Below are 26,552 nucleotides of genomic sequence, written 5' to 3' on the forward strand. Positions count from 1 at the left end.
ACGGGGTGTGATTCGTTCCCAAGCGGCGCGCTCCCGTCTCCCATCCGCACAGCAGCGCAGCTCGCCGAGGAGCCCCGCGCGGCGCCCCGTCCGCAGCCGGCCCGGAGCTGTCCCCGCCGCGGGTGCTGAAGCGCCGCAGCCGGCGGAGGGCTCGGCCTTCGCTTCGGGGCGCTCCCGCTGCCCTGGAAGCAGAACAGAGTCCACGGAGCACAGGGGCGGCCGCGGTTAGATGTTCGCGATGGTGCAGGCTTGGAGACGTTTGCCAGAAAGGCATTTCAGAGACTTGAGTTTAGCCCCTAGGGTTTTGGTTTTCAGTGTATATATGATGGGATTTCCCAAACAGTTCGTGGTTATCAGCATAGCTGTGCAGTTTCGGAAGATGTAGACGCTTGGATAGAGATCGAGGGGGCACTGGTGGTTTATTGCATCAAAGATGACTCCTGCAAAAAGAGGAGCGTAGGACACCAATGCCAGGAGCCATATAAAAATACTAGTTCTGGCAACCTGGATTTCAGCTGATTTGTAGGTACCGATAGCTTGCCCACACGCTTTCATTCTCAGCTTTCTTTTCCTCAGGATCATAATGATTCTAAGGTAGGTGAACAGAGGAACAATGAAAGCTGCCACAACATTGGGAGTGGTGATGAAGATGAGGTAGTCAACACAAAATGGACTGTAGAGGACTGAGAGATTTTTTCCTGTGTGCAAGCAGTTCCACCCCATCAATGGCAGGCAGCCCAGAAAGAAAGCAAGGACCCAGTTAATTAAAACTACAGCTATGGAATGGTTTCTAGCAACCCTGAACCTTGTCCTAATGCTTTCAGCCACAGCCAGGTAGCGTTCAATTCCAATGCTTACCAAGTTATAGATGGTGGATAAAATAGATGTAGTATATAAGGCATAAGGTGCAAGCATATCCTTGGATCCAAAGATTGTGTCATCAGGTTTGGTGATGAACAGCACTGAAATCCAAAAACCAGAAAAACTTGTGAAGAGATCAGAAAAAGCCAAATTGCAGAAGAGAACAGAGATAGGCTTGTGCAGATCTTTTGTTGCTTTTCTGGTGATGATGGCTGTGCAGTTGAAGATCACAGATGCTATGTTAATGGTCAGCTGAGGGATGCCCAGTGCAAGCACTAAATTACGACTCCAAATTTCCGTATGGTTAGCAGAACAGTTTGAGTATCCATTCATGGTGGAAAATCCTAGATTCAACTGGTAACCATTTGTTTCGAACATCTCCTACTCTGTAAGAGGCTGTACTACTTGAGTGCTACTGTCACCTTGTTTTTCAACCAAAACATGAGTCTTCAAACACAGCTTCTATTGGCACATCATCGTCATGACAGTGGATTAATCTTTAACCACTTGTGTTTTTAAATATTTGGGTTACCAACTCAGAGCACTTCAGTTGCTAGGATAGCTAAAATTGGAAAACACATTTACTACTATAGAATCAATCTGCTTAAAGCAGCCTTTATCAAGAACAAAATTTGGCTCAGGCATTTAGAGATCTCCAATTTTAATCCCTCTAATTGCCCCTACTCAGACCTACACAAGCAATGGACAAAAATGCTGACATTAAGCTGGAGATTCCTTATTTCTGTCACTAACCTAGCCACATAACCTGCAATTCTGTTCTTAGAAATATTACTCTGTAAAATAACGAAAGATCCCTCTTTATATGGACTCCTTCAGTTTTATGTGTTCAATAATCCCTTAACGTACAGTTTTAAATCTTGATTGGAGGACAACAGAATCAAGTTGGTTACTGTCTCTTGCTTACAGTTACAAACCAATGGGACTGATGGTGCCTGTTTTTCTAAATATGGTTAGATCATATCTACAGAACAAACCCCAGCCTAGAAAGCAAAATGGCAAGATCAACAGCAGCACTACAAAAGTGCTCCCAAAAGGGGAGGAGGTTCCACCTTCAAAGTAGCTCTTGTGCTTGGGCCTACAGAAATATCTCAGGAAGTACTGAATGCTGGAGTACTCACAAGTTCTCAGAATACACCTAAAATCATCTGTATTTTCCTTCTCTTGTATAAATCAGAAGTTGATGTAGAAAAATGACAGGCATTTATGCTGATACCATTGCAGAGGGATATTTTGTTTACTTTTTTAAAGACTTGTACCTTAACAAAGCAACAGAACAGTACTGTATCTTTCTCTGTCTTTTTAAACAGAAATGATTTATGGGAACTAAGTTTGAAATACGTGAGACTAGGAAAACCATTCTTCGGACGTACATTTATGCTGTCAGACAGCAGAGGGCACTACTGTAACAATCAGTTTACAGAGGGCAGCACGGCAATTCTGAACGCTGGAGCAGTTGGGGTGAGCAGTGAGTACACCCGTGTGTCATTAGCAATAGAGCAGTGAGCACACCCGTGTGTCATTAGCAATAGAGCAGTGAGCACACCCGTGTGTCATTACAAATAACGTGGATTTTTTTTTTTTTCCTGCCCAGGAGTGGCTGCTTTTGTTCCTTAATGCTTGATGTGGCACACCTCAGGGAGAGCCCATGTTTTATTTGAGACACCTACATATGGAGAGACCTTTCCAACATGTTCTAGCTGTGACTGGCATTCAATTGCAATTGAGCAGTGAGTTTTTGCAAGCTTTCCCTTGGTGAAAGCATCTAAGTGAAGGCATGTTGCTTACAAAGTTAGTCCCAACTAATTTGCAAGGCTCCATGTAAGAGTTTGTTGTTGTTATTGCAGTTGGTTTGCGCTCCTTCCCCACTCTTTATTGGCATTCTAGCAAAAGATTGACTTTTATTAGTAACAGTTTTATACTGTGATATTTACAAAGTAGCTCAGCTAGTGCCTAGTAGCTTTCCACGTTCTGGGCTGTTATCTGTACAGCATGGCAGCAAGTTCAGCTCTCATACTGTAAATCTGTGAACTATCTGATAGCTCTGACAGAATTTACAGGGCAATAAATCTGTGCAAATCTGATTGGCTTAAAAAGGAAAAAAACCTCCTTCCTGTTAAAGTTGACGTTTATGAACATACTAGGGTTGATGTGCAATTAGCACTATAAAATTAATATATATTAGAAATGCTTTGCACAGGTAAGCAAAATATTTCGGATAGTCACTGTGAAATCCTAAGAAAGATTATATAGAAATGAGGGCTGAGAACTGATTCACCACGTCTGCTGATTCATTGATATCCTATGAACTATTCTTCTCAAGTGTCACAGCAAAGCATTCTCTGTGCCATGCCTCGTGCAGATTTGGCAGCCACACCCTTGGTATGAGGTTGCTGCTGAGCAAGGACTCTTATTTCTGTCATCTTCTCAGTGCCAGCACCACAAGTCAGCAGCTCCCTTTAATAACAGCAAATGCAGCAGCAGGTAACGTCCAGCATGGATGGCAGGGGTGGCAGAGGACACCAGATCAATCTGCATGAACTCCCAATCTCTCCCGATTACTTTCTCTGTGACTTTGTGAACTGGAGGGGGGCTGAGGGCTGTGATGGACAGCAGGCTAGCTACAAAGGACATCTTCAAAAATCTTTCAGAAACTACCTAGAAATTGAAAACCTAGAAATAGAAATGCATAGCCATGAAGCTGGGCTCCAAAATGCCCTATTCCTGAAGATGCTACTGTCTCTAGTTTAAGAAGTTGATGTTCAATGATGAAACACTGTATGAAGTCAGAATGTAATTAAAAATAATACTGAGAAATATAAATGGCTCTTAACAAAACATTTTGTAATTTTAATTCCCTGATAGAACTGCATAAAATTAGGATGGAAGACAGTATTATTATGGAAAAAACTTTTTTAGTCCGCTTCAATATAAAGCGAACAAACAAACAAACTCCACAGATCTGTACATCTCAACTCTGATAAAGTCTGACCTCTTGTAAGAATAGGTGAAAAGTAGTTTCAACTGAAAGCAAACACTTTGTGAGGTAGAAGGCGACTGTGTTACCGAACCCGCACGTATAACAATGTCCACTCAAGGTGATTCTTATCACGTATTCTGAGAACTTCATAATCTTATTATACTTACACCCACAACACACCTGTGAGGTGTGTTACAAATTACAAATTTTTTGCATAAGATCACATGAAAGAATGGCACGGAGAGAGGTAAACCTAGGCTAAAACTTCAAACACTGGCTGTGCCTTACTACTAGCAGGCATTTGATTAACATTTACCTCGATTTCACCCTCTCCACTGCTCTTGTCAGTACTGTTTAGTAATTGTTCTTAAATTTCTTTATCTGAATATCCAAACTGCTGTTGTTTTGATTTTGTTGTGAAAGACATGGCATTACTTTATTTTGTGAAAAAGATCCCAGCAGTAGCAATAGCAATAGCATATTTTCTCATTGACACCTCCTAGAATCTATGAGTTTGATAGCAATTAGCCTCAGATAATTCCTGCAGAGAAGATATTACTGAAGATGCTGAAAATGCTGAAGAGAATGAGAAGTGATAAGCCTTGAATTTTTAAGGACCATTCACTTAAAGCAGCCATTCTGGAAAATTTACCTTCACACAACCGAGGTTGTGGTCACAGAAATGCTCAGAACCTGCAAGAACCAATGGTGTTTGGCAGCCCTCAGAATAACAGGTCCCAGCTGAGACATGCCAAAGGAGGTTTCAAAACAGGAAATTAAGTTCCGAAACTGAGACTCTTAGCTCAGCACAGTAACCCCTGGACAACATACACTTCCACTTTAGCACCCTGCAATTGCAACTCTCTTTATGCTGATTATGCCCTGAGAATTCAGTTATACCTGACACTATAGCAGAAAAAGCTGCATCATGTCTCGAAAATGAGAGCTCCATAGCATAACCACAGTACAGCTGATTTGGTCCTACCTTCAAAGTTGCATACTCAAACTGTATGATGTATATATATATATGTATATATGCTTTCTTGGCCCTCACCATGAACACAAAGTGAAGACAATCATCAGGTTTGAATGTTTCAGATGTGTTAAACAGCATTAACTGCAAGACACAAAATAATGGCAATGCAATGCACAACTCCCTCCCTGCTTCTCTTTCACGAGTGAAGTATACAGCATAGTTGTTTCCCTTCCACTTTTTACAAAGACCCTTTGCTTTTATTTCCCATCGCTTTTCTATCGCCCGTCTTCCCTTCCCCATAGTCCTGAGCAACTAGGGATAATAAACTGGTTGGGCTAACGTTTTACCTCTTGTGTTTTGGTCTCACCATGTACATATACTAAAAGAACCTCCTCTCCCTCCTATAAATCGGAGTGAGACAGACTCATGTCAGTCTCACCTACACAAGCCTTAGATCTTCTTTCTAAGTGTACGTTCAGTCCAGCACAAAGAGCTGTGCCACTGTCCTGGTTTTGGACACAGACTGAGCTCCAACCTGCTCTCATCCTGTCCTCTCCGTGCTGCCGGGTACAGAGGAACTGCAATCATTCACCTGGGAGGCCACAAGCAGCTCTAGACTTCCTTTCTGCAGCACATGGTAGGGTCATTTGGCTCAGGCACATGTAAGCTCCATTAGATGTCACGTCAGTCCCTCCGAGTGTCCTGTGAAGCCCTCTTGGTAGTAGCAGGCTAAGGTTGGATCTCACACATTTCATAAGCCAGACTGAGGGAAATAAGTCAAAACCTCTGCAGCTGTACTCCACAACAAGGATACAAATGAAGTGCAATTTTCACTGTTTTTAATGTTCTCTCCTGCTCTTATCTATCCTGTAGCTACAGACACAGCTGCAACTACACTGCCTGAAAAAAAAAAACCTTGAATTTTATGAATCCTGCAAAACATTGGCTCTTTGCTCCTCTGACACGGATCCTTACAGGCATTTAGGTCCAATATCCTGTGACATTTATAGAAAACCCACCTGCACTGCAATTCCTTCAAAAAATGTTCGTGGTGCAAAGATGTCAGAGGGAACTGATAACAAAGTGTCTGGTAAGTTTGGTTAGATAAAAAGATTGTGCCTGCCCTCATTATTTAGACTGCAAACTTCATATGGTTAGGGAATATATTTCACTGAGTTTAAACACACTTTCTAGCACAAATGAACATGACTGCAGTGCAAATTATTACCACTTAAATAATGAGAACCTGGAATCCTGAATTTCAAGAACAACGTTTTTAACCCTTGGATATTTCAGCCCAAATCAGAGTGTTTCTAAGAACTCTCAGCTTCCAGAAAGCTGAACACAAGTAAAGTGAGAAAAACTTTATCACAGAGCTTTGATTAAACTCTCTGACTGAAGACCACCCCCGGGGTATGAAACCAGAGAAGCCCAAGTGTAAAACATCTGATATGTGCCCTTGAAGGCAGGCACCTGACACTGCCATGCTCACAGCCCCGCTCCATTCTACGTGCTCAGCATGCACCTTGCTTAGATAGCTCCACAGAGATTGCTGAACTAGGAAGTTCAAAAATGCAGTGAATTCCCTTATTGTTCTTATCACTGCAGTAGCTATTTATCTTAGCACCATGTGCTAGGCAAATCATTGGCTGTTCGTGCTTTAATCTAATCCAAGACGGAAAAACGCTAACCAGCAAATCTTCATTGTTGGAATGTTATTTATAGCTATCTTTTTTATGAATAAAGTCCTGCTCATAAGTCAGCTGTCAGATTTTCCATTGTTATTACAGCCCTGATCCCATTTGACCCCAATATAACGCCACAGTGGCCTTGCCCTCCACCTGAGAGCCCACAGCTTTTGGTAAAGGCATAAAGGTCCGCAGTGATCAGTCAACATAACGCCACACCACAACCTTTTTACACTCCTTCCTGGAGAGGCACTGAGTCAAGCGTCCTGCTCTCCTTGCACCCAACCCAGGATTTGGGTTGCACACCCATGGAGAGAGAAGCATTTGGAAGAATGGGAGAATTTGCATTCCCTGATTTGTTTTCCTCCTCAGCTGTGCCGAAATCCAGTCCCAAATGAAAATTAGAAAATGTGTGTATAACAGAAACTGCAGAACGTAGCAGTGCCACTCTTGTGTACACACCTTTGTTTGCTGAACATAAAGACTGAATTGCACTGAATCAGACACTTGGAATTAAAGCATTCAGATAGGAAAAGAGGACAGAAAAAAAAAATACTACATATAGTATAACAGAGTACTTATGGCATGTAATGTTTATATAGTACATACATGTATAGTACATATATATACACACACACATATATAAAAGAACATTAAGAAAAAGTATGCAAAGGAAAAAAGAAGCATGGTCTCTATTAATCCACTAAATGCAAAATCAATGTAAGGAAAGTGCTGGCATGCCACCTACTAAACCTTTCCTGTTACTGCACACAGAAATCCCATCCTGCAGTGTCACCAACCTGCTGTTTGAAGGGTTGCTGTGTGCTGTTGGAGTGGGGGTGATTTTTTTGACACAGGGCTCTAACATTAATGCATACATTCACAATTACTCTGAAAGTCACGTGTCTGTCAGAGAAAAACAGAAATGTAACACTCAGTAATAGGTTACTAGATGTGCACAGGTTGCAAAGTCTTAGCTATTCACTGCAGGATACTTGTTCAGTGTTAGAAAACTGTATTCCTTTTGCCATTCATTTTGGAGAAATGAATTTAGGCAGACCGTGAGTAGAGTAAATCTGGGGAAATTACAAGGGGGAGGAGTTCACCTTCCTGGCTATGGCTTTCAGGTCTGTCCAGGACTACTTACTCCAGTATAAAACTGAGAGCAGAAATATGATCACATACTAAGAAGTCTAATCAATTCTGGTTTCAACACTGAGCCTATTTAAAATAGATAATGGAATTGCTGTTCCTTGTTCTGTTCTCTCTGCACATTCTCAAGACAGAGGTAGTAGGTAAGTCCTTCTCTGTTATTTCTAACCCCATATACCAAGGTTATTCTTATTTGTTATTTGTTTCTGAGCATTGGAGCTTACAGGGCAAACTCTCTACTTCTTCTATATGAAAAAATGAATGTTTTGTCTATTTCTCTGCCTTTTTCATTTGTGGGAAAATATCAAATACAGGTTTCTCTCATGAATAATGAGTGTTGATTTTTTTTCACCTTTAGAAATTCTAGTTACCTTCCTCCTCCAAGAAAAATCACTGGGGTTTGGCTTGATCTCTGTGGTTATTTGTACGTATATGCAAAAAATTAACAAACAAGTAAAATAATGTATTTCTTAAAACTTCAAATGGCTTATTTTAGATTTCTACTCATATTGCTTTGTCATTTATAAGATCAAATTCTTATAGTTGCCTACTGAGAAGGAGCAATATGTCTTTTGCTGCATTAGCCCAGCAGATCCATCTATTTTTGCACTCTATGCACTATGTACGTAAGTGCACTGTGCACTTACAATGACTAGATTAAATAGCAATCTATAATTAGTATTGAAAAAAGGAGATATTTTTATGCTTCTATTAAATCAGCAGCACTATAACATTGAATAAATACCCTTTCCTATGTAAATATCAGCACACAGTCTCAAAATTAAAAATAAACACTGCAGTCCTTAATATAATGAAGGGTCTATTGTTTGCACTAAAATAGACAGGACTGCATTAAGGGAAAAAAAAAGATACAGTATTATCAGAGGTATCAGAGGGAAGCACTGCACCAACAGCCCATTAAAGGGACCTGGTTTTAAAGCAGCTCAAGATTCAGTTTCCAGACTTAAAGTAACAGAGGGTTCAGGTACTCAGATACAGCCTTAAGCACTGCATAAGCACTGGGGTAATGATGGTGTTCCTCACATTTTATTTCTTTGTTCTAAATGCTCCATAACCAGTAGCTTGCCTTTTCCAGATCCATACCTCACAGTTCTCTCTTCTTCAGTCTGTATTTTGTAGCTCTTCTGTCTCCAGAGGCTTCCAAATGTAGTACAGGTACAAAACAGCAAAAAGAACCTTTGCTCTTCCAAAGTCTACAACTATTTGCTTGATAGAAATCTATAACTAATTAATTAATATTTTGCTAAATTTACTGTTCTTTTAAGGCATTTATTACAGAAGACCACTTAGAAAACCCATATAGGTATTGTTAAATTAACACTAGCAATTAGTATTTTAACAGAAAGAATCAATACAGGGAATGCATGTAATACATTTTGTTCTTTTTTTCCCCACAAACTGTTACAATTTCCATTTCTTTTCTGAGTGTAGAATTAATGGCACAGACATTAATGCTCAAGAAACTTGCTGTCTTCTCACCTTCCTTTCCAAATCTTTTCATGAGGTAGAAGCTTCACAAAGTACATTACATGCTACCTTAAAGGCTGGACATTTTAAGAAGCTATGACTTTTGAGCATCTGCCTAAATAATATTTTCCTGTATCTTTTTCTTTTTCCTGCTCTTGTCACTTTTCAGAACTACCTTGAGACTTACCCCCTTATCAATACATTTAACATGCCTGTTCCAGGCTGTTTCCTTACTACAGGCAGCTTCAATACTCACCACACTTACATAGCCAATGTTAATTGCTGCTCGTATGTTAAGTTGCTTCAAACTTGACCTCTCTTGGTATCTTAGCATAGAACTTACTTTTTAAAAATATGTATGTTGCTAACAGCCCTCTGTGACTTCACACAGAAGCAAATCGTCCCAGAGATCAATGACCCTCTGGAACTGCTATTAGATGAATAGAAGTGAAGCAAAGTATCTGCAATGTTACATCAGAAACTTTCCAAACTTTTTGAGAGAGAGCTTTTATGAAAGATACATTCAGTCTAGTGCCATTCGGAGGACAACAATTGTAGTGGAGAGTAAAATATTTCCACCTAGAAGTTTGGTATTGGTGTTAGAGCCAGCTTCACACATCACTGAAAAATAAACTTCTTTAAGAGGAATGGCTGACATTATCTCCAACAAGTTACCTTGGCAGTCTCAGCACAGACAGACTTTTGCACTCAAGTTATGATTGTTACACAAGATATGTTTCTTAGGGCTTCCTTCTCTCCTTTTTTTTCATAGAATCATTCAAGCTGCTGAAATATTATTGGTGCCTTATCTGTGAATATTTACCATAGTCCATATTTATCAGCATATGCCGTGTCAGATCCATTGTACGCAAGAAGAAGAGGTCACATTTTGCAAGTTGCTGAATGTGCACTCAGAGCAGGAGACGCCCACTGATAGCACTCTGCACTCCGACTGTCTGCACAGCTAGATCAACTGTACCAGCAACCTTCAGAAGGCAGAGGTTTTTCTAGCTCTGCCATTGTGATTAACCAGTAATAGCGCCAAGAGCTCAATATCTTCAAAACTGAAAATTCTACTAACAAACTTTTCCATTAAATATAGGGTTAATTACATTTTAGCTCTATAAAAGGGACTGTTGCTGCCAACAGAGGTGCAGCTCAGGATATGATGAGCCACTGCCATACTCATTGTGGGTTTCATATTTCGGTTATAACTGAAGGAGTTCTATGAATGTGAGAAGAATGGATACAGGATGACTAAGGATGCAAATCCTCTAGTCTCAGAGTGCACTTCTTTCCTTCTACAGCTTATGATAAAGGTGCAAAGAGGTATGGCATTGTAACAACTGCTTTCTCATTCTCTCAGCAGAAGACAGAAAAGCACTTATGCTAGAGCAGCAGATGAGATAGAGTGGCTCTTCATTTAGCTGTAACAGCCTGTTTTATTTTGGGGAGACAGGGAACCAAGCTCAGCAGGCAATGAAACAACACTGCACATTGCTGGAGGGCTCCTGAAAGGCAGCTAAAAGGCATTAGAGCTGTGTATGGAATGAAATTTGAAATGCTTTTACCTTTGTTCATTTCTGTAGCGAGCCTGCTATAGTATCCAAACACATCCACATTACACATAGGAATCAATCATGTCAGAACAGGAATGCTTTGATTCTCGTCACGTTAGTCGATGTGTGAAGTTGTTGAAGAGCATGCACTGTTTAGTCACATCTTGTAATTTAAATTCATCTGCAGATCCTGACTTTCACTTTAAGAATTACACCAGTAAGTTTATAAGATCACCTCTGCTGGCTCTGCTGCACATAAAACCAAAACCTGCCCCTTCACCCTGAACTGCTGAGCAGCCATTGCATGTAGCATGTAGCTCTGAATGACTGCCCAGGTGACATGAATTGTGCTTTGTTGTATTTGTGTTGTGCCTAAGACAGTAGGAGTTGATGCTCTTGAGCAGACAGATGTTTTACTACGTTGGTGCATCCAAGGGCATCACAGCTCCAAGTTCAAAAACCATTGGTCGGCAGATAGCAGCCTGTTTCTGGTGACATGTAACGAGTGGGCAGCTTTCTGTACGCACACTGCACCCAGTCGCATCATCAAAGCTCAATTTAAAGATCACCTTGTGAGAACACCACATTGTTATCAATTTGTACAAACTCACTGTTCAGCTGATCCTCACACAAAATTGCAATGTGCAGCATCACCTCATCCTTCTCAGCATTCAAGCCAGGTACGTTCATGCTGCCATTCACTTCAGTTCTGTGGGAAAGAAAGGAGCATTACAGAAAATGTACACAGGAGGTATTCATAGGTGACAAGTAACGTTACTTCAGCTTATAAATTATTTTTCTTTCTCCTACAGCAAAAAGCATTGGATTAACATTTACATGATGCACGTTGTGCAGCGGTACTTAAAACTGGAATCATGACTTGTCATAAATTTTACAGTTGGATTTTGAAAACTGGAAGCAGATAAGCACTTTCATAGCTTCCTCTTAGCTGTTCAAACAACCAGCATAAACCTCAAGGTCTTCAAGGCATAATGTGAGGCTCAGTTCTTCATCTCTATGTCCATCTCCATACAAATATATTTTTTCCCCTCAGTTTGTGGCACTGTAGGTGATGCTTTGTTAACAGGGTGCAGAGCACATGGAACGGTCAGTGGTTAGTTACTAACACCTAGCTGCAGGAACAGTCAACAGAAATCCAGCATAGAACATTAGAGGAAGGGCTGTAAAACCAGATAGCAATTTGTTTGAATTAAATTTTTAAAATACTCAAGAAGATACTGCTTGAATTTTATTTGGCACTGCTCTGTTTAAACAAAGCAAAGCAAATTTCTCCACAGAAGCTATCACCTTAGCCCTGGATACTCTATTCTTGCTAAAAGTCAGCTTCCTTTTTTGATATAGGAGATCTATGAGGATATACATGTATGAAAGAAGTTACAACAGTATCACAGGTCAGAGCTAAAATTATCTTCCTTGCTATGTGACACAAAGGAAGCCATTTACAAGTATTTATAAAGTAAACTTAGAACCTCTCAATCTCTATAATCCTCTTTAGCTTATATGCATTGCAGAGTAAGACATCATTGAGCACGTGATTTATGTACACATGTGCAAGTTGTAAATGCCATGCTCAAATCAGATGCAGTCCCCTCATTACCATACTAAAGTTTATCTTTGAGCCTAAGTCCCTGTAATGGACTGGAAAGCAACACCTACACACATACATAAACACGCATAACATTATGAAAAATACAACTTCCAAGTAAAAATGAATAGAAGAGAGATGAACGATTACTAGCATTTGTTTTAATAACGCTAGAGATAGATGTAAACATTTGGAACTGATTTTGCCTGTCAGAGTGGTTGATGAGAACTTCCTGAGAATGAGTAATACCTAAAAACATACACAAAGACAGATACATACATGCTTAGTTTGTGTTTAGCAAGTCATTAATTAGAAAGACAGACTTAGATTCCGCTTGCACTTAAGTTGCTTGCTCTTTTGTACTAAAGATAATACGTTTCTCAAAGCCAGCTAAAAATACTCCTGTCCCAACACAAACCAAAGCTAAAAATACACCGAGTGCAAAACCAGCACTCGTAATTTCATAGAAAAGGCCAGCCTTCCCTCGGCTGCACGGACCTGACTCAGGCGGCCACCCCGCAGCCAGGGGAGCTGCGGCACTGAAGGCAGCCCGGGCTCCCTGCGAGGCAGGAGCGCTATCAGCTGAGCATCTCGGGAACAAGGGGTTGTCAGAGGACACGGCTGAAAGAGGGTGACGAGATCTTAAGGGGCAAACAAAGGAGCCAGTCAGTGAAAGAGAGAGAGGAGGGATTACAAAGAGCGACAGAAGTATTCTTACTGCCTCGGTACTTCGGCTGTTAGCGGCATGAAGGTTATTTCAAGAGATGAAGTATGTTTCGTAGAAACAGCTGGCAGTCAGACGATTATTAAATTGCCAAGCACTTTATTCAAAGGTTAAAAATGGTTTAATTAACTTTCTTCTGGAGACGGGCAAATTAAGAGAGCAATTTTCAGCTAACCAGCCTCCCTGCAGTCAGAGATGCAGGCTTCCAAGCAGGTCCAGGCGGGGCAGTAAGTGGGAACAAGCAGGACAAAGTAGGGAACTTTGATGGAATTCAGGCAGTCTGACCATTGTCCAAAGAGCTGAAGGGTCTTTTCCTACATCACACAATGGCACATTAGCAACTGCTGACGTTCTGGCTTCCAGCCAGAAGCACTGTCCTCTTCCATCCAGCTGCGTAAGTGAACAGAAGAGGGAGTTCTCAACTGAAGGAATTTTTGCCTCTGGCTTCCAAACTAGGCTTGATAGCTAAAACAATTGAAAACATTTACAATAAAATGAAAACAATGCGTAATTGTATTGTTTTGCAGCTGTTTTGGTGCCAAGAAACAGCTTTGGTCAGGAAATCAGTTGTAAATTTGACAAGGAAGAAGCAGAGATAAGTAGGGCTGCTTACTTGCCAAGACAGACTCCCTAAATTTAACTGCCTGTGAAAGAAGAGGAGGCCTTCAGCCCAGTTCAGCCCTGCTGTAAAGTAAAACTCAGTGAAGTCAGGGTAACAACTCTTATACGGTGCATTGTAACATAAGTTGAGAGTCCATAATGCAGCGTAAGAGCCAGAACTGGATGACGACACAGCAAGTTTAAGTCCAAGTGCACAGGTGAGCGTGAGTATGTACACTGTCATGGTACTGCCAAAGGCAACAGCAGCACTGTCTCAAGTTAATGTCAGTAATACAAGGAGCTGTTGGAAATCCTGGTTAGTATCTAATGCTGTCCTAAGCATGGATGCTCATGGCTTAACTCACAAGCTAATGAAATCTATGAGAATGATCTGCGACATCCTGCAGCGCCGCTGATATTACAGCAATGGTTTCAGCACCTCAATTGCAAAATCAAAAACAAAGCCCCCACAAAATATCCTCTGTATTGTTCCAGGTAATAAGGTAAACAACATGAAAGAAAACAGGGGAGCTGAGGTTTGGGCGGAACAGGAGTGGGGTCAGAGGAATGTCAGAAAGAAGCTTCAGAGAAAGAGAGCGGGACAGACTCTGAAGCAGAAAGGTGAAGGGCAGGTTGTCATGGGATGGGACAAAGGATGGATGCAGCAAGGGCAGGAATTGCAGATTATGAAGGAGCTATCTGAACGTTGTAAACACCAGGGAGGGAAAAGAATTGTTTAGGGTGGTTCAATGATATTTCTAGGAGTGATGGGATGCAGATAAGCAAGTGGAAAATGTAAGCTTTTAAACAGGAAACATTTCCTGACAGTGAATTCTAATAGACTGTGGAAAAGTCTCCTGCAGGAAGTGGCAGGAGCCACCTAGACAATCAAAACTAGACTAGACAACATACCTTAGGGCATAATCATACCTCAGAGCACAGACAACAGACCGAATGTGACAAGTATCTTTCCTATTTGCTTCAGAAACAAAGTCCAGGGGGAAAGAAGGACCATTGTAAATGCAAGGCCCAAAGACGTAGGGAAGAACCACCTCTGATTCAAAGAAAATCCAAGTACAAATGTTCCTTGTAAGTGACACGGAGTACGGCAGTAAGGCCTTTCCTGAGCTGTATCTATGCAAACATCCCGTTATCTAATGGCGCATTATTGCCAATGTCTCATTCACAAGAAACATTAATTCATTGTTCACTGCGTTCCACAGTGTTTAATTAGCTCATTGTTTATGGTTTAACAGCTTTAAGGGCCTTTTTCCTATGAATTGTTGAATTGATATTCTGTTCTATTTCCCTGATGCAATCCGGCTTTCTAAACCACAGCTGTGAGAACTACGTGACAGAAGAAGACTTGTTAGTTTGTAGAGGTTATGAGTTTTGTGGAAAGCCTGCAACAGTTAGATACTGGTTGTTTGGTGTAGGTTTCATTCAACAGGAGTAAGGAGAATTCTCGTGGGTGCTGCATGTGAGGCATCAGATCACTGGTGGGCTGGATTTATTTTCTTTTTCTCTGCAATTTGTTGTGCGGGTTGAGATTCTTAGTGTCTGTGTGCCAGTCCACTAAGATGTGGCTGAAACTCGCAAGCGTATCTGAGAGAACCTGCCAAATTCCTGCCAGCTGGCAGTAAGTTTGGTGGTCACTGCACTTGAGAGGGGTTGGACTCAGTCCCAGCAATGAAGGGCTCCACTGCTTACCCCATTTCACTCCTCTGAAACAGAGGCACAGGATTAGGAGCACTGATGATACCATGTGATGGCAGTTCCTTTACTCGGTGCTTCCCATGGTGGTCTTTGATTTTCATCCTGCTGTGGTCACAACCCAAAACTCCACAGCCTTGCAGCCAGTGAACAACGCACTCACTGCACTTTCTCCTAGTGGTGAATCGGACTGACCGTAAATTTTCATTTGCACTGCAATGGTGCTGTGATGTCCAAGTCACAATCATGTTCATACAAACCCAGAACAGTAAACTTTGTTTCAAGAATTTACAGTACCTCATATGATCCTGATTTTTCACCCAACAGCTTTCCTCTTTGGTATAACTCACATCCCAAAAAGTCTGAGTCAAGTCTTTGCACACAGCTAGCCCTGCATGCAAACATCCTACTACCTTTAAACATCCGCAACCAGGTCATTCCCACAGTGCACCACCTGAGGGTTTATGTGTATATAACTTGCATAGAAAGCCCACCCCAGTCCAAGTGTGCCGTGCCTGCACACGCAGATGCTTTAACAAGACAGCCACTGAGCCAAAGCAGTCTCTAAAAATGCCTGCAGTCATTTACCTATGCAAACTTTAACCCATTTGAAACATAATCAAGCACTGTGGAGCTTGGCTTACCCACTGTTTGCTCTGCATTTATTGATTAAAATATTGGTTAAGGTGCTCGGTGACATTCTGCACCTGGAATGTTGGGTTCTGCTGTTTCCTATTGGAGATAAGGAATTGCTCAGCACTGCTGAAGGTCTGCCCACTGCCTTGTATACACAGGCCTGAAATAATGCAGCAATCACTTTTAGAAATGGCAGGCTTTAAAGCCAAGCTTTGTAGATGTTTAGAAGTGTGCCAGAAGGTAAAAATTTGATTCAACAAAGTTTTTGATAATTACAAAATATTGAAGGAGTGACAATGTAAAACCACTGCTGTTCTGACAGCATGAATGTCGTATTCCTTGCTTACTTTTTGTCTTAATGTTAATAAACGTTTCTTAACTAGAATGAGCCAACATTATTTGTAGTTTCCAGCATAAATTTAAGTTTTTGTGAGAAATGAACTAAAACAATATCATTTTTTTCAACCTTAAATTCATTGCAACAATGCTCCCTCAAGCTTCCTTCTTATTCTACTGCAGCTGGTTGAGGTTCTACATTTTTCTAACTTTTCCTAAGAACTTAATAGAAAGATGGCACTGTGATGTTATCGATGCCAAGTGTTGAAAGCAGCTAAGAGCCTTCCAGCAGATGTGTCACAAATCATGGTAATTAGCAGTCAAATGACACATGGGATTCCATAACAATTTCTATAAATGGATTAGTCTGATACAAACAACGATTATAAGAGGTTTTGAATTGTTGTTGATCACAGTTAGATAGGCAAAGAGAACTATTTCCATTAAAATCCATTTAAAATTCACTACTGTCATAAATAACCATTGAAACATGGGGCTATAAACAAAAAAAGTCCTTAATTTCCTGAGTAGATGAACTCATAGTTAAATTACATCAGTTCAATTCCTTTGAATTTCACGTTTCTCCTGCTAAAGGAAAAGGCTTTCCACTGAAAAATTCTGCAACCTTCTCTGGGGGATCACAGCTGAATTAGAATGAGGATGCTTCATTTCCTACTAAAAATGAGACCCTTTGTTACTTAAAACTTTTTATTGCACAAGGTATCTTGTGCAGCACTGTGCAAAGAGTGAGGTAAGACATCCTGAGTGAGTTAATTTCCAAGTAAATGAAACAATGACAAGTACAGATAAGACATTATTTACGTTAACACTACATAAATTCAGATTAGAACCTTCCCTTAAGCCAAGGTATCAAAACCACATTGTTTAGAACTGCAACTCATCCACAGGTCTACTATTTCATGCTACCACAGTTTTGTGAAGGAGTATTAACAGGTGTAGACTGATTCATGTAGGACCAGAAGGAGATCTAAAAAGAGGACAGGGTTGCTATAATTTTCACACTGTCTTCTGAAGTATTTGATACTAGAACCAGGATAACCTGGGTGTGCATTCTATATTGCTAAGAAACGTCTAGCAACAAGATATAGGTTTATTTACAAGCAAAGCACTCACCTTTTCTCTGTTGTTATTTACATATATAAAACATGAGATTTCTGATTCTAATAAAATTAAGCAGACCAAGCAGATGTCAAAGCTGCACGGCCAGTCATAACCTCATCACTCCCCAGGGACAGCAAATTCCAAACCCGTTCCACATCTGCTTTTTGGAGGGGCAATTTGTACAGTTTTTCACTCATCTAATTCTGAATGTCTGACCATATTATTTGTTTATTTCTTAGTTGGACAACATTGGTGCTATCTGTCGCAGAAGAACAAAGAGCCAACCTGTGAAGGTACTGCTTAACAATTTGTTTCTCTGGTCACGTTGGTGCTTGGGCCCTTCTGCTTTGCAAAGGGCAGGATGCACACAGCTGCATGTAATGCTGTGTATCACACTACAAGTAACCACAAGTGCTGAATACAGTGCCTAACGAGGGCATTTTAAAAATGTCAGTACTTGCTCTATTCATTTTGTACCACGCAAGGATAAAGCTACAAACACAAAAATACACCGGAGAGATAACCATCCTAGCAAGTCTGGTATAGACAAGCATTTAAATTCTTGAGGACAGAGTTATCAGAAACCCTGATCTTCTTACAGCTGCAGCCTTTCTTTTACCAGCAGTACCCATGCTGGCTGTCTGCTCCATTGCTCAACACTGTGCCCAGTGATGCCCTTCCCAAGCCTGGCTGTGCTGGAAACAGCATTTCAATCCCAACATCCCCATCACCACAACTCTTTTATTTATTTTTATTCTCCAGTCAGCCAGCTAATCACAACAATAGTATAATTTAACTTTACAGCCATGTGTATGTTCTTATTTTCCTATTTCAGTTAACACTGTTGAAGTATATTAACATTTCTTAGAATACAACAACTACACACTAAGAAAACTCCTTTATTAAATTTCCACTACCCAAAGACCTTTCTTTCTTTTTATAAAAAAAGTATTTCCAGATTCCCAAGCAAGAGTGTTTTAGCTGGTGGGTGTTCTGGTTTTATCAAGGATTTCAGTCTACAGAAAAATAATATTTTCTTCGTTTTTAAATAGACCCTCGACGCTGGCATGCAGTAGATGCCAACTGCAAAGGAAGCAAACAGTCACCCATCAATATTGTCACCAAAAATGTCATTTATGACAAGAGCCTGACGCCACTGTATTTTGAAAATTATGATGTGAAAGAGACCTCAAAATGGACAATAGAAAACAACGGACATACAGGCAAGTACTGTCAAATACGTTACGATGGAACTTATTTGCATCTTCACACTGCATCTCCTTTCCCTCCTTCCATGTTCTGAGCAAGCTGTTACCTACCACTGCTTTCACTTAATGGAAAGAAAGAAGCTAGCACACTCCTATTTCAGAAACAAAACTTTCAGAAAACCCGAACCAAGGCTTTGTGGGAACTTTGTTGTCTGATCTCTGGATCCTGAACACAGTCCTTGAGCACCGCAACAGAAATTTGATCAATGTGTCTGCACAGAACTAAGCTTGAGACAGCCAGGGAACCTCTAAGTCAGATAACACCATCTAGAACCAAGAGGCAGGTGGGCACAGGGGTAACAGACTTTGCAGAGGTACGTGACATTTGCTGAATAATCTTACGTCCTTCACTGCTGGGCTTGCCCTCCCTAACACTTGTTCTGTGTAAGGAAGGATTTTGCTGAACAATACAACCTGGGAGACTCATTCAACCCCTGGCGTGCCATGCTGTGTCTTGCTAGTTCTGTAAATAACTAGCAGAAATCCTTTCAGACTTCAATATGGGCTTTATTTTTTCCAAATGAGGAAGTAATACAACGTGGGGCTGTCGATCAGCTCTTTACCGACTCAGTAAACGAGTCTGTGAACAGCAACTCAATAAACCATAATCCCAGGAATAGAAGTTCAACACGGATTGACTTTCTCTTTTCAATCAAGGCAATAGTAATGATGATACTTCAGCCATATTATGCTAACTTACTATTAAAAAATGCAACAAGACATAGTTTATTTTAAAGTTATCCATTGGTATTCTTGAAATCTTAGATGTGTTGTTTTAATGGCTGAATTCTCAGAAGGGGAAGCTGAGGGCTTTTAATAAATTCCTCAGCTAAGATGGAGAGGTAGTACACACACAGCTGGGTAAGTTTTCACCACTGCAGATCCTCATTCAGATCATCAGTGTTTTGACAAACCATAAGAAAAACCCATGATTGATTTTTCACTAATATACAGGTTAATGAATTTCATATTATGACATTTTAGAGTCCATATTACAGTCACTGTGCATAGTAAAGTCTTTTACATAAAAATTAATATTAAAAACAATTGTTCAGAACTGCCATCGTTTTCAAACAAGCAAAAGAATTACAGTTATATCTGGGCTTTCAAAATTTCTTTCCTTTGTGTGCAACCAATTCCTGTGCTGTGAGAACAGCACTGAAACTGCTATTGCTTAAATTGCAGGAGCAATTAAAAGCTCTACATGAGATTAGACTATCATTATGTTCAGTGATGTGCAGACAGTAAAGGTCAGTGCCTCAAAGGTCCTACAACCTAAAGAAACCAAGCCAACAAAGATACATTAACATCCACATAAAGATAAAACAGAAAAGTAACTGAGTGACTCACAGAAGCTTCCAGTTCATCTGGAACTCAGAACTGAAGTGAAATCTCCAGGGCTTTAATCCATCTTCCTCATGGAAAAACAAAAGCACCGGCTTTCACGTAGAGACGCTCACAAGCCGTATTTCCAAGCACACACTGGATGTCTCAGGCACACAGCATGCTTTACACAGGCGATGGCCACTTACAGATAGAAAATATCTTTTCTGGGGTAATTTTATTTTGCTATTTAGCAGAGAATTGATCCTCACATTGAATAGATAAAATGATTTAATGCTTTGTCTTAAGTAGTAGCACCAATCTAAATTAAAGCAGAATCAGGTCCAATTTAAATAATAGCGTCTAAAATAAACGTTACAGTGCAGACAAGTTTGTGCACGTGGACAGGGGGCACTGTGAAGAAGTACAGGATCGACCAAATGAGACGTGCACCTCGAGTCCCTGGGTTGTAATGGCAGTGAACCATCCGCTACTCAAACAAGAAAAGACAATCTATTACCCTGCTTTCTTCAAAATGCAACAGATAACTCTCTGAAGGATAAACAACTGAAAGCCATAGAAGTCTATAAAACACTTTCCCAGAGTAGTCTATAGCAGCATTTATCAAATTTGTTTTCTTACATCTGCAGATGAAGTCATGAGTAACTCAGTTCTCTAGCAATTAAGAGGATAAACAAGTAATTCAGAACAAATCCCAGCTAGAAAAGGGAGCAGGAGCTCCAGGTGCAGTGCCATAGGTGAGGAACACCCAAATGCTGTTTCATATTACCAGAAAGTGGGCTGTGATATTCCACCTTTTCATCTCCAATCTGTCTCAGCAAGCATGTTTTAAGAATTCAGATTCTGAAGAATTGAATTTGTGGAACACTTGGTATGAAAAATCAAACCTGAACTTCAGGGTAAATTTCAATCTCTCTGGTGTATTAATGTATGATGTGAACATTTTAGAAACTATTTACTCATTTTCCCCAGTTAAGGTAACACTGAGCATGCACCCTAAAATTGAAGGCGGAGGTCTGAAGAGAAGATACAAGGCGGTAGAATTCCATCTGCACTGGGGAGTCCAAGAGGAACAGCTCTACTTTCCTGGGTCAGAACACAGCATAGATGGTGAAAAACAAGCTATGGAGGTAGGTGGGACACCCAGTAGATTTGGGCCATAATTAAAATACTTTGTATTTTTATGACACTGTGAGAGAAAAAGTATTGGGCAGTTTTCCTATGAATCACCAACAAGTGGAAATAAAGAATGTGGGACACATTGCTCACTAATCAGAACACTAAGGAAAACATGCTGAATTTACGTAACAAGGGCACAGTTTTGATAGCAAATCTGGAGTTACGCAGCTTTTAGGGAGAACTATCTCCAAGTCTGCATAGTCTGATTACACTCATATGTTTATTCAGACTATGTATTCCATTCCTGGACTGCAACAGTGAACTAATCGCTTTACCTGAGAAAAATAAAAGTCTCTCCAAGTCAAGGCAAGTTGCCAGTGCTGGTGTGCATGGGTTGGTGGAAGGACATCACCACCCACTGTCAAACAGAGTAAAAGTTCAACTGTTCCACTGCACAGCCTGAAAATGGAGGGTTGCTGCAGTCCACAGAGCACTTATGTTCTGGTACATGGGTGGGGAAGCAGCTCTTGCTCTACTAAAGCCAAAGTGCAGAGAAACAGCCAGACTACACTTAAAACTAACTGCAGAGGAAAGCAATCACATCATTGGCCTTAACTTTTAACTTAGCTGTTTTGTTACAGCTTCATATTGTCCACATAAGAGAAGATGCTTTGGATTTAACAGATGCAAAGCACTATGCAGATGGTATAGCTGTGCTAGCATTCTTTATAAAGGTAGGTGGCCAAATTCTAATTCTTTCTCTCCAATCTAATAGCAAGTTGGCCATGTACCACGATGTCAATATTACATTATTCCAAGACCTAAACCTTCCTAAAATTCTATGGACATGCAATGCCAGAGCGTGGTTCCTTTATCCTTTTCTATATTCCACTTGCTGCTGTTACCTTTGTGAATCTTGACTGCCACATTCACAATTCATTTAAAATAACCACTTGCTGAGGAATATATGATCTGGAATAAAAATGTTTCCATTTCAGATTGATGGAGAAAATAAAAACTATACAACTCTAATAAGTGAATTAGATAATATTCTACAGAAAGGTAAGAAACTTGGCTTGTTTGATACACACATCTATTTAACTTTGAGCATATATTCTACACGGCAATTCAAGGTCCAATCCCATCCTGGTTATAGTAGAGGTTGTTACTGAAAATTCACAGGCAAAGAATAAAGGTTGGTTTGTCAAGAACTCAGAGCATTGGAGGTGGGAGAAAATCTAGTTCTCGATATTTGCAGGTGAAGAACGCCTAAGCACCAGAATGAGTATTTCTGTTTCTGCAGAACAAAGCAAAGTGAGAAGAAAAGCATGCAGAAGAACGTTTTAACAAAAAAACAAATGTTTTTTATAATGAGAGGTGTTCATATTTTGAGTTCTGTGGGATTTTGCAGGCAGTGGTCATAGATTTCACAAGCAATGCACTGCAGCTGTGCCAGCAAGCCTGGGGAGAGCACTTGGGGACAAGAACTTACACATGCATTAGCTGCAGGTGCATTTGAAGACATGTATGAACAACACCTTCAGCTGTGCTTGTTAAAAACAGCATTTCTGCCTGGTTTGCCTAGACACGTCATCACAGATGGAGCCGTTGCCGCTGAATTCTCTTCTCCCACCGACATATGAACTTGAAAAGTACTATCGGTACGAGGGCTCCCTCACCACTCCTGACTGCCACGAGACGGTCATCTGGACAGTGTTTGAGAAGCCAATTCAACTCAGTTTATGGCAGGTGAGTCTCAGAGGGATGCTCTGAAAGATCTGCTTCCCGTGATTTTCCTGCTTGCCTGCTCACTCGCATGAGTTAACCCAGGCCTGTTAGTTGCTCCACTGCTTATGGAATCACAGAACAGAACAACAAAGAATGTTCCCAGTTGGAAGGGACCAGCTCCATGAGCTCTGGCAGCTCGGGGCTGTGCCCCTGCCCTGGGGAGCCTGCCGTGCCCACCGCTGTCTGGTGTAAAAAAGTTTCCAAGGTTTTGTTGCTATGACAAACAGACACATGTCAGCATTAGGTTAAATCCATACACACTCCTAATGCCAGATTTGACAGCATCACTTAATAGCTCTCTTAAATCAACTCTCAAAAAAGAAGAACAGGAGACCAAGTCACAACTGTCTCTAAAATGCATGCTGCTCAGCTGACAGACTGTATGATTAAAACAATCAAGATGTCCTGGAATGGAATCTCAGCAATACTAGTTGGGCAAGACTCAGCACCTTCATTTTTGTTTGTTATTTGCAGTGTACTCAATCATTTTACTCAAAGAGCAAGGCTCGGCCTCAATACTCACTCACATCTCACTCCTGCGCCAGTTTCTAAGCAAACAAAGGAGTCACATAAACCTAATCCTCTTACGTTGTATCCCTGTGATGTGACAGACAAGGACAGAACGTGTGTGTCACAAGGTCTGATCTAACCAAGTCCTTGGGCTGGACAAAAAGCATTCAGCTCACACAGGAAGCCCATGTGATTTCCGACTCTGAAATCAGTGGGTCACCTCCGGCAGCAGCCTCCAGCACAGTGTTTCCTGTAAGGTTCAGCACATCCATATAGATCAAAACAACGCCTCAGAATAAGGCACTGCGGCTATTAGAGCTTATCATTCCCAGTGTTCCACAAAAAAAAAAAAAAAAAAAAGGATTTTACAATTTTCTTTTTCCAATGTCTGCAGGTTTCCCAGTTCTCATCAGTTCACTTCGGAGGGACGAACTCAACGCTCATGTCTGAAAACTTTCGGCCTGCTCAGTTTCTGAATGGTCGATATGTGTACTGGTCCGGTGCCAGCAGCCTCCTGCCTCCTGCTCATGTTTTAATGTTGGCTCTGATCCTTCTATACCTCCTGAATTCTCTCTTCCAATGAATAATTCTCACCTCATTCAAGGTTCTGGGCTTTTATTCTGTTTTGGTTTTGTATCAAGTATTCCCTCTAACCACTGACTCCTTAATTATATCTGAATACAGAATATTCTCTCCTCCTCCTTCGTACATTAACCAACAATTTCTGTTGCTGCTCCTATATAAAATGAATTCATGGCCTAAATTACAAAAATCCTAAAGAACTGTAAGATTAAACTACAAAGATTCTCATTTTAAAAACACTTAAAGAAAACATTAGGATGGATTATCAGCAATCCTGTGGTTTTAACACAACAGTGGAAGGACACTTGATAAGTTATACGGAGGACTTTCAGGAGGAATCTCTTCTTAAGTGCCTGTGAGGGTGTTTTTTTTCTGGAGTATGTTTACATTCAACACTGCGAGTCAGGAAGGAACGCCTGGAGGAATTCTTGTTATGCCTACATTGTCCTATATGAAGGTAAAATACAGAGCATAGAGATGCTTACAGAATTGAACAACTTGTGTTTGGAGCACAAGACTTCCAAGATCCTTCACAGTTTTCATTTCTATAACAAAATGGAACAGTTCAAGAAATGGCTCTTTCCAGTATCACTTTTTTAGAAACATTTAAATTTCAATTTGAACATCTCAGAGAGAATATTCCCACTATTATTTAAAGCATAACATACCTTCAAAATATTCATGTATGGCTAACATTCATAGTTTCAGTCAGAAGATTTCAATTTGAATTGGTTTCTTCAGCTCTTACCCAGTTACATTCAGGAACACTCAACATACTGGAGAATGGGATTTCCTTGCACTGTTCCAGCTCTCTTTCTGAAGACAGACAGAACTGACTGCTTTCTTCAGCTAGTGCCATACGCATTGCAGCTGCTTTGAGCATTTTAGATTTTGGCCATCCCAGGATAACATTTCATTCCAGAGGATGACTACTTTCTTTAGGGCAATGTTTGCAAGGAAGTCTCTACGTTACAGCTACACAGTCATTTTCAGGATGATATGACAGTGTGACTAACTGCAGGTCACCAAAGGAGAAAAGTCATTTTCATATTTAATAATTAATAATATGAGCTTAAAAAAAACCATGGGAAAGCAGATTTACCTTGTTATGTTTAGAAGAATGGTTAGGACTTTAACTGTATTTTTAAGTAACAGAAAATCTTTGGAGAAGCAAACAAAAAAGAAAGATTAAAACTGAACATACTGTATATTCTTTGGATTGAGTTTTTATTTATTTTATCTTTGCTGAAGAAAAACCCATGCGACATTCATTAAGAAAAGGAATATGCTTCTTTTTCTGTTCTCTTCACAAGTTTTAGGGTTGGGTTTGCTTTTTCTCAGGGTGGTTTGAGGGAAGGGGAGGAGCTGTACTACACTGAGACATTTCTGATGTCAACAGGCTCCAGGAGCTTTTACTTCAGCTTGGCCATCAAAGTATCACTTGTCCCCCAACAAAATAGCTTTGAGTACAGTACCTTGCTCACCAGACCTAGTGACCACTTCCAGCTCATTAGGTAGAGGCCATGCAGGCTTCTTACAAGACAACAAATAGTACCATGGATCTACCCAGTATAACCACCCATGCAGCCAGGAGAAATGCACCTCTCTCTTTTGCTCATAACTATTTTCATTACATTTCTCAATATTCTGCAAGTAGAGAACATGTCAAGAAATGATCATACTAGTCCTATCCTCAAAGACAAATGCAACCTAAGTAATTTCACTTCAGCAGGTGCCACGAACATGGCTTATTCAATGTGCAGAACTGTGTTTCAAGCAATGGCAGTGCATTCTGGACAATATACTCTTCTTGACAACATTTTTTATTTTTCCTCACATTTTTGGTGTAAGACACATAGGTGTAGTACGCTTTTTTTTTTTTTTTTCATAGAAATTAAAGCATGGAGACTTCACACTTTTCCATTTTTGCAGATTATCGGTCCTCTCTAACTATGGGCTCCCTGACAACAGCTCCATGTCCCCATGCCTAGACTTATCAGACATTAATGCACACCTGCTTATTTCCAGCTGTTACAGCTGGTCACAATTACAGAAATCTTTAAGCTGTCCCAAGCCTCACCAAGCTCCATAAGTTTAACTCAATTTGTGAACTTCATGGAAGTTGTTAGAATGCATGCAACACAAACAGCAGAGGGCCATGGGAGCTACAGTCTGTATCTGTGTTAGTGATCTAGTTCAATTTGTTCTTTGTTAGAGGCTCCTCGGCAACCAAGTGGACACATGCTGTTCTGGTGCTGAGTATGACAACAACAGGACTAGCATTAATGCCGTAAATCAATACAAATCTATAGCAACAGCCATTCAGTCAAAAACATTAAAAGACAGAAAGGTTTCAAGTGGAACATTTGGCTTTCTTTTGTGATAGTCCTTACGGAGAAGTAATTGTTATTCACAGGTAGCTTCAGGGACAGATTTTCAAGAATTGTATCCACATGAATTTTAGTAGGAAATCTCTCCCAAG

At 40.5% G+C, this 26,552-nt stretch overlaps 2 protein-coding genes across 4 annotated transcripts in view; one reads left to right on the forward strand and one right to left on the reverse strand.

Annotated features, from left to right (window-relative positions):
* Window positions 1–166: 166 nt before the first annotated feature.
* The window catches only part of LOC122166479 (lysophosphatidic acid receptor 1-B-like), a 37,829-nt gene continuing 11,443 nt past the window's right edge, over window positions 167–26,552 (reverse strand). Inside the window, exons 1-3 of one of the 3 annotated variants that reach the window (XR_006170816.1) lie at window positions 9,420–9,632; window positions 859–962; window positions 363–440 (exon numbers count right to left, since the gene is read on the reverse strand). Coding sequence is in view for 1 of the 3 variants with exons in the window: in XM_042830281.1 (XP_042686215.1) it covers window positions 226–962; window positions 11,334–11,412 (816 nt within the window). In the remaining 2 variants the exon portion in view is untranslated. Of the gene's footprint in view, window positions 963–8,779; window positions 8,946–9,419; window positions 9,633–11,333; window positions 11,432–26,552 lie in introns of those variants that run through there. The other 2 variants (XR_006170817.1, XM_042830281.1) reach the window with 2 other exon arrangements.
* On the forward strand, window positions 7,525–25,275 carry CA4 (carbonic anhydrase 4). The gene is made up of 8 exons (XM_042830282.1): window positions 7,525–7,818; window positions 17,699–17,752; window positions 18,512–18,682; window positions 21,044–21,201; window positions 21,832–21,924; window positions 22,189–22,252; window positions 22,776–22,939; window positions 23,883–25,275. The coding sequence occupies exons 1-8, from the start codon at window positions 7,761–7,763 to the stop codon at window positions 24,069–24,071; spliced, it is 951 nt and encodes a 316-aa protein (XP_042686216.1). The 5' UTR covers window positions 7,525–7,760; the 3' UTR covers window positions 24,072–25,275.

Source organism: Centrocercus urophasianus, unplaced genomic scaffold (genome assembly GCF_019232065.1).
Source record: "Centrocercus urophasianus isolate 14NV4802_14NV808 unplaced genomic scaffold, USGS_Curo_1.0 seq_33, whole genome shotgun sequence".
Classification (NCBI taxonomy): Eukaryota; Metazoa; Chordata; class Aves; order Galliformes; family Phasianidae; genus Centrocercus; species Centrocercus urophasianus.

Excerpts from the sequence above, each read along its gene's own strand:
- CA4 (XM_042830282.1), top strand. The coding sequence starts at position 7,761 with ATGGAATTGCTGTTCCTTGTTCTGTTCTCTCTGCACATTCTCAAGACA. Across the intron at positions 7,819-17,698 it reads TCTCAAGACAGAGGTAGTAG|TTGGACAACATTGGTGCTAT; the intron begins GTAAGTCCTTCT and ends TTTATTTCTTAG. Across the intron at positions 18,683-21,043 it reads AGAAAACAACGGACATACAG|TTAAGGTAACACTGAGCATG; the intron begins GCAAGTACTGTC and ends CATTTTCCCCAG.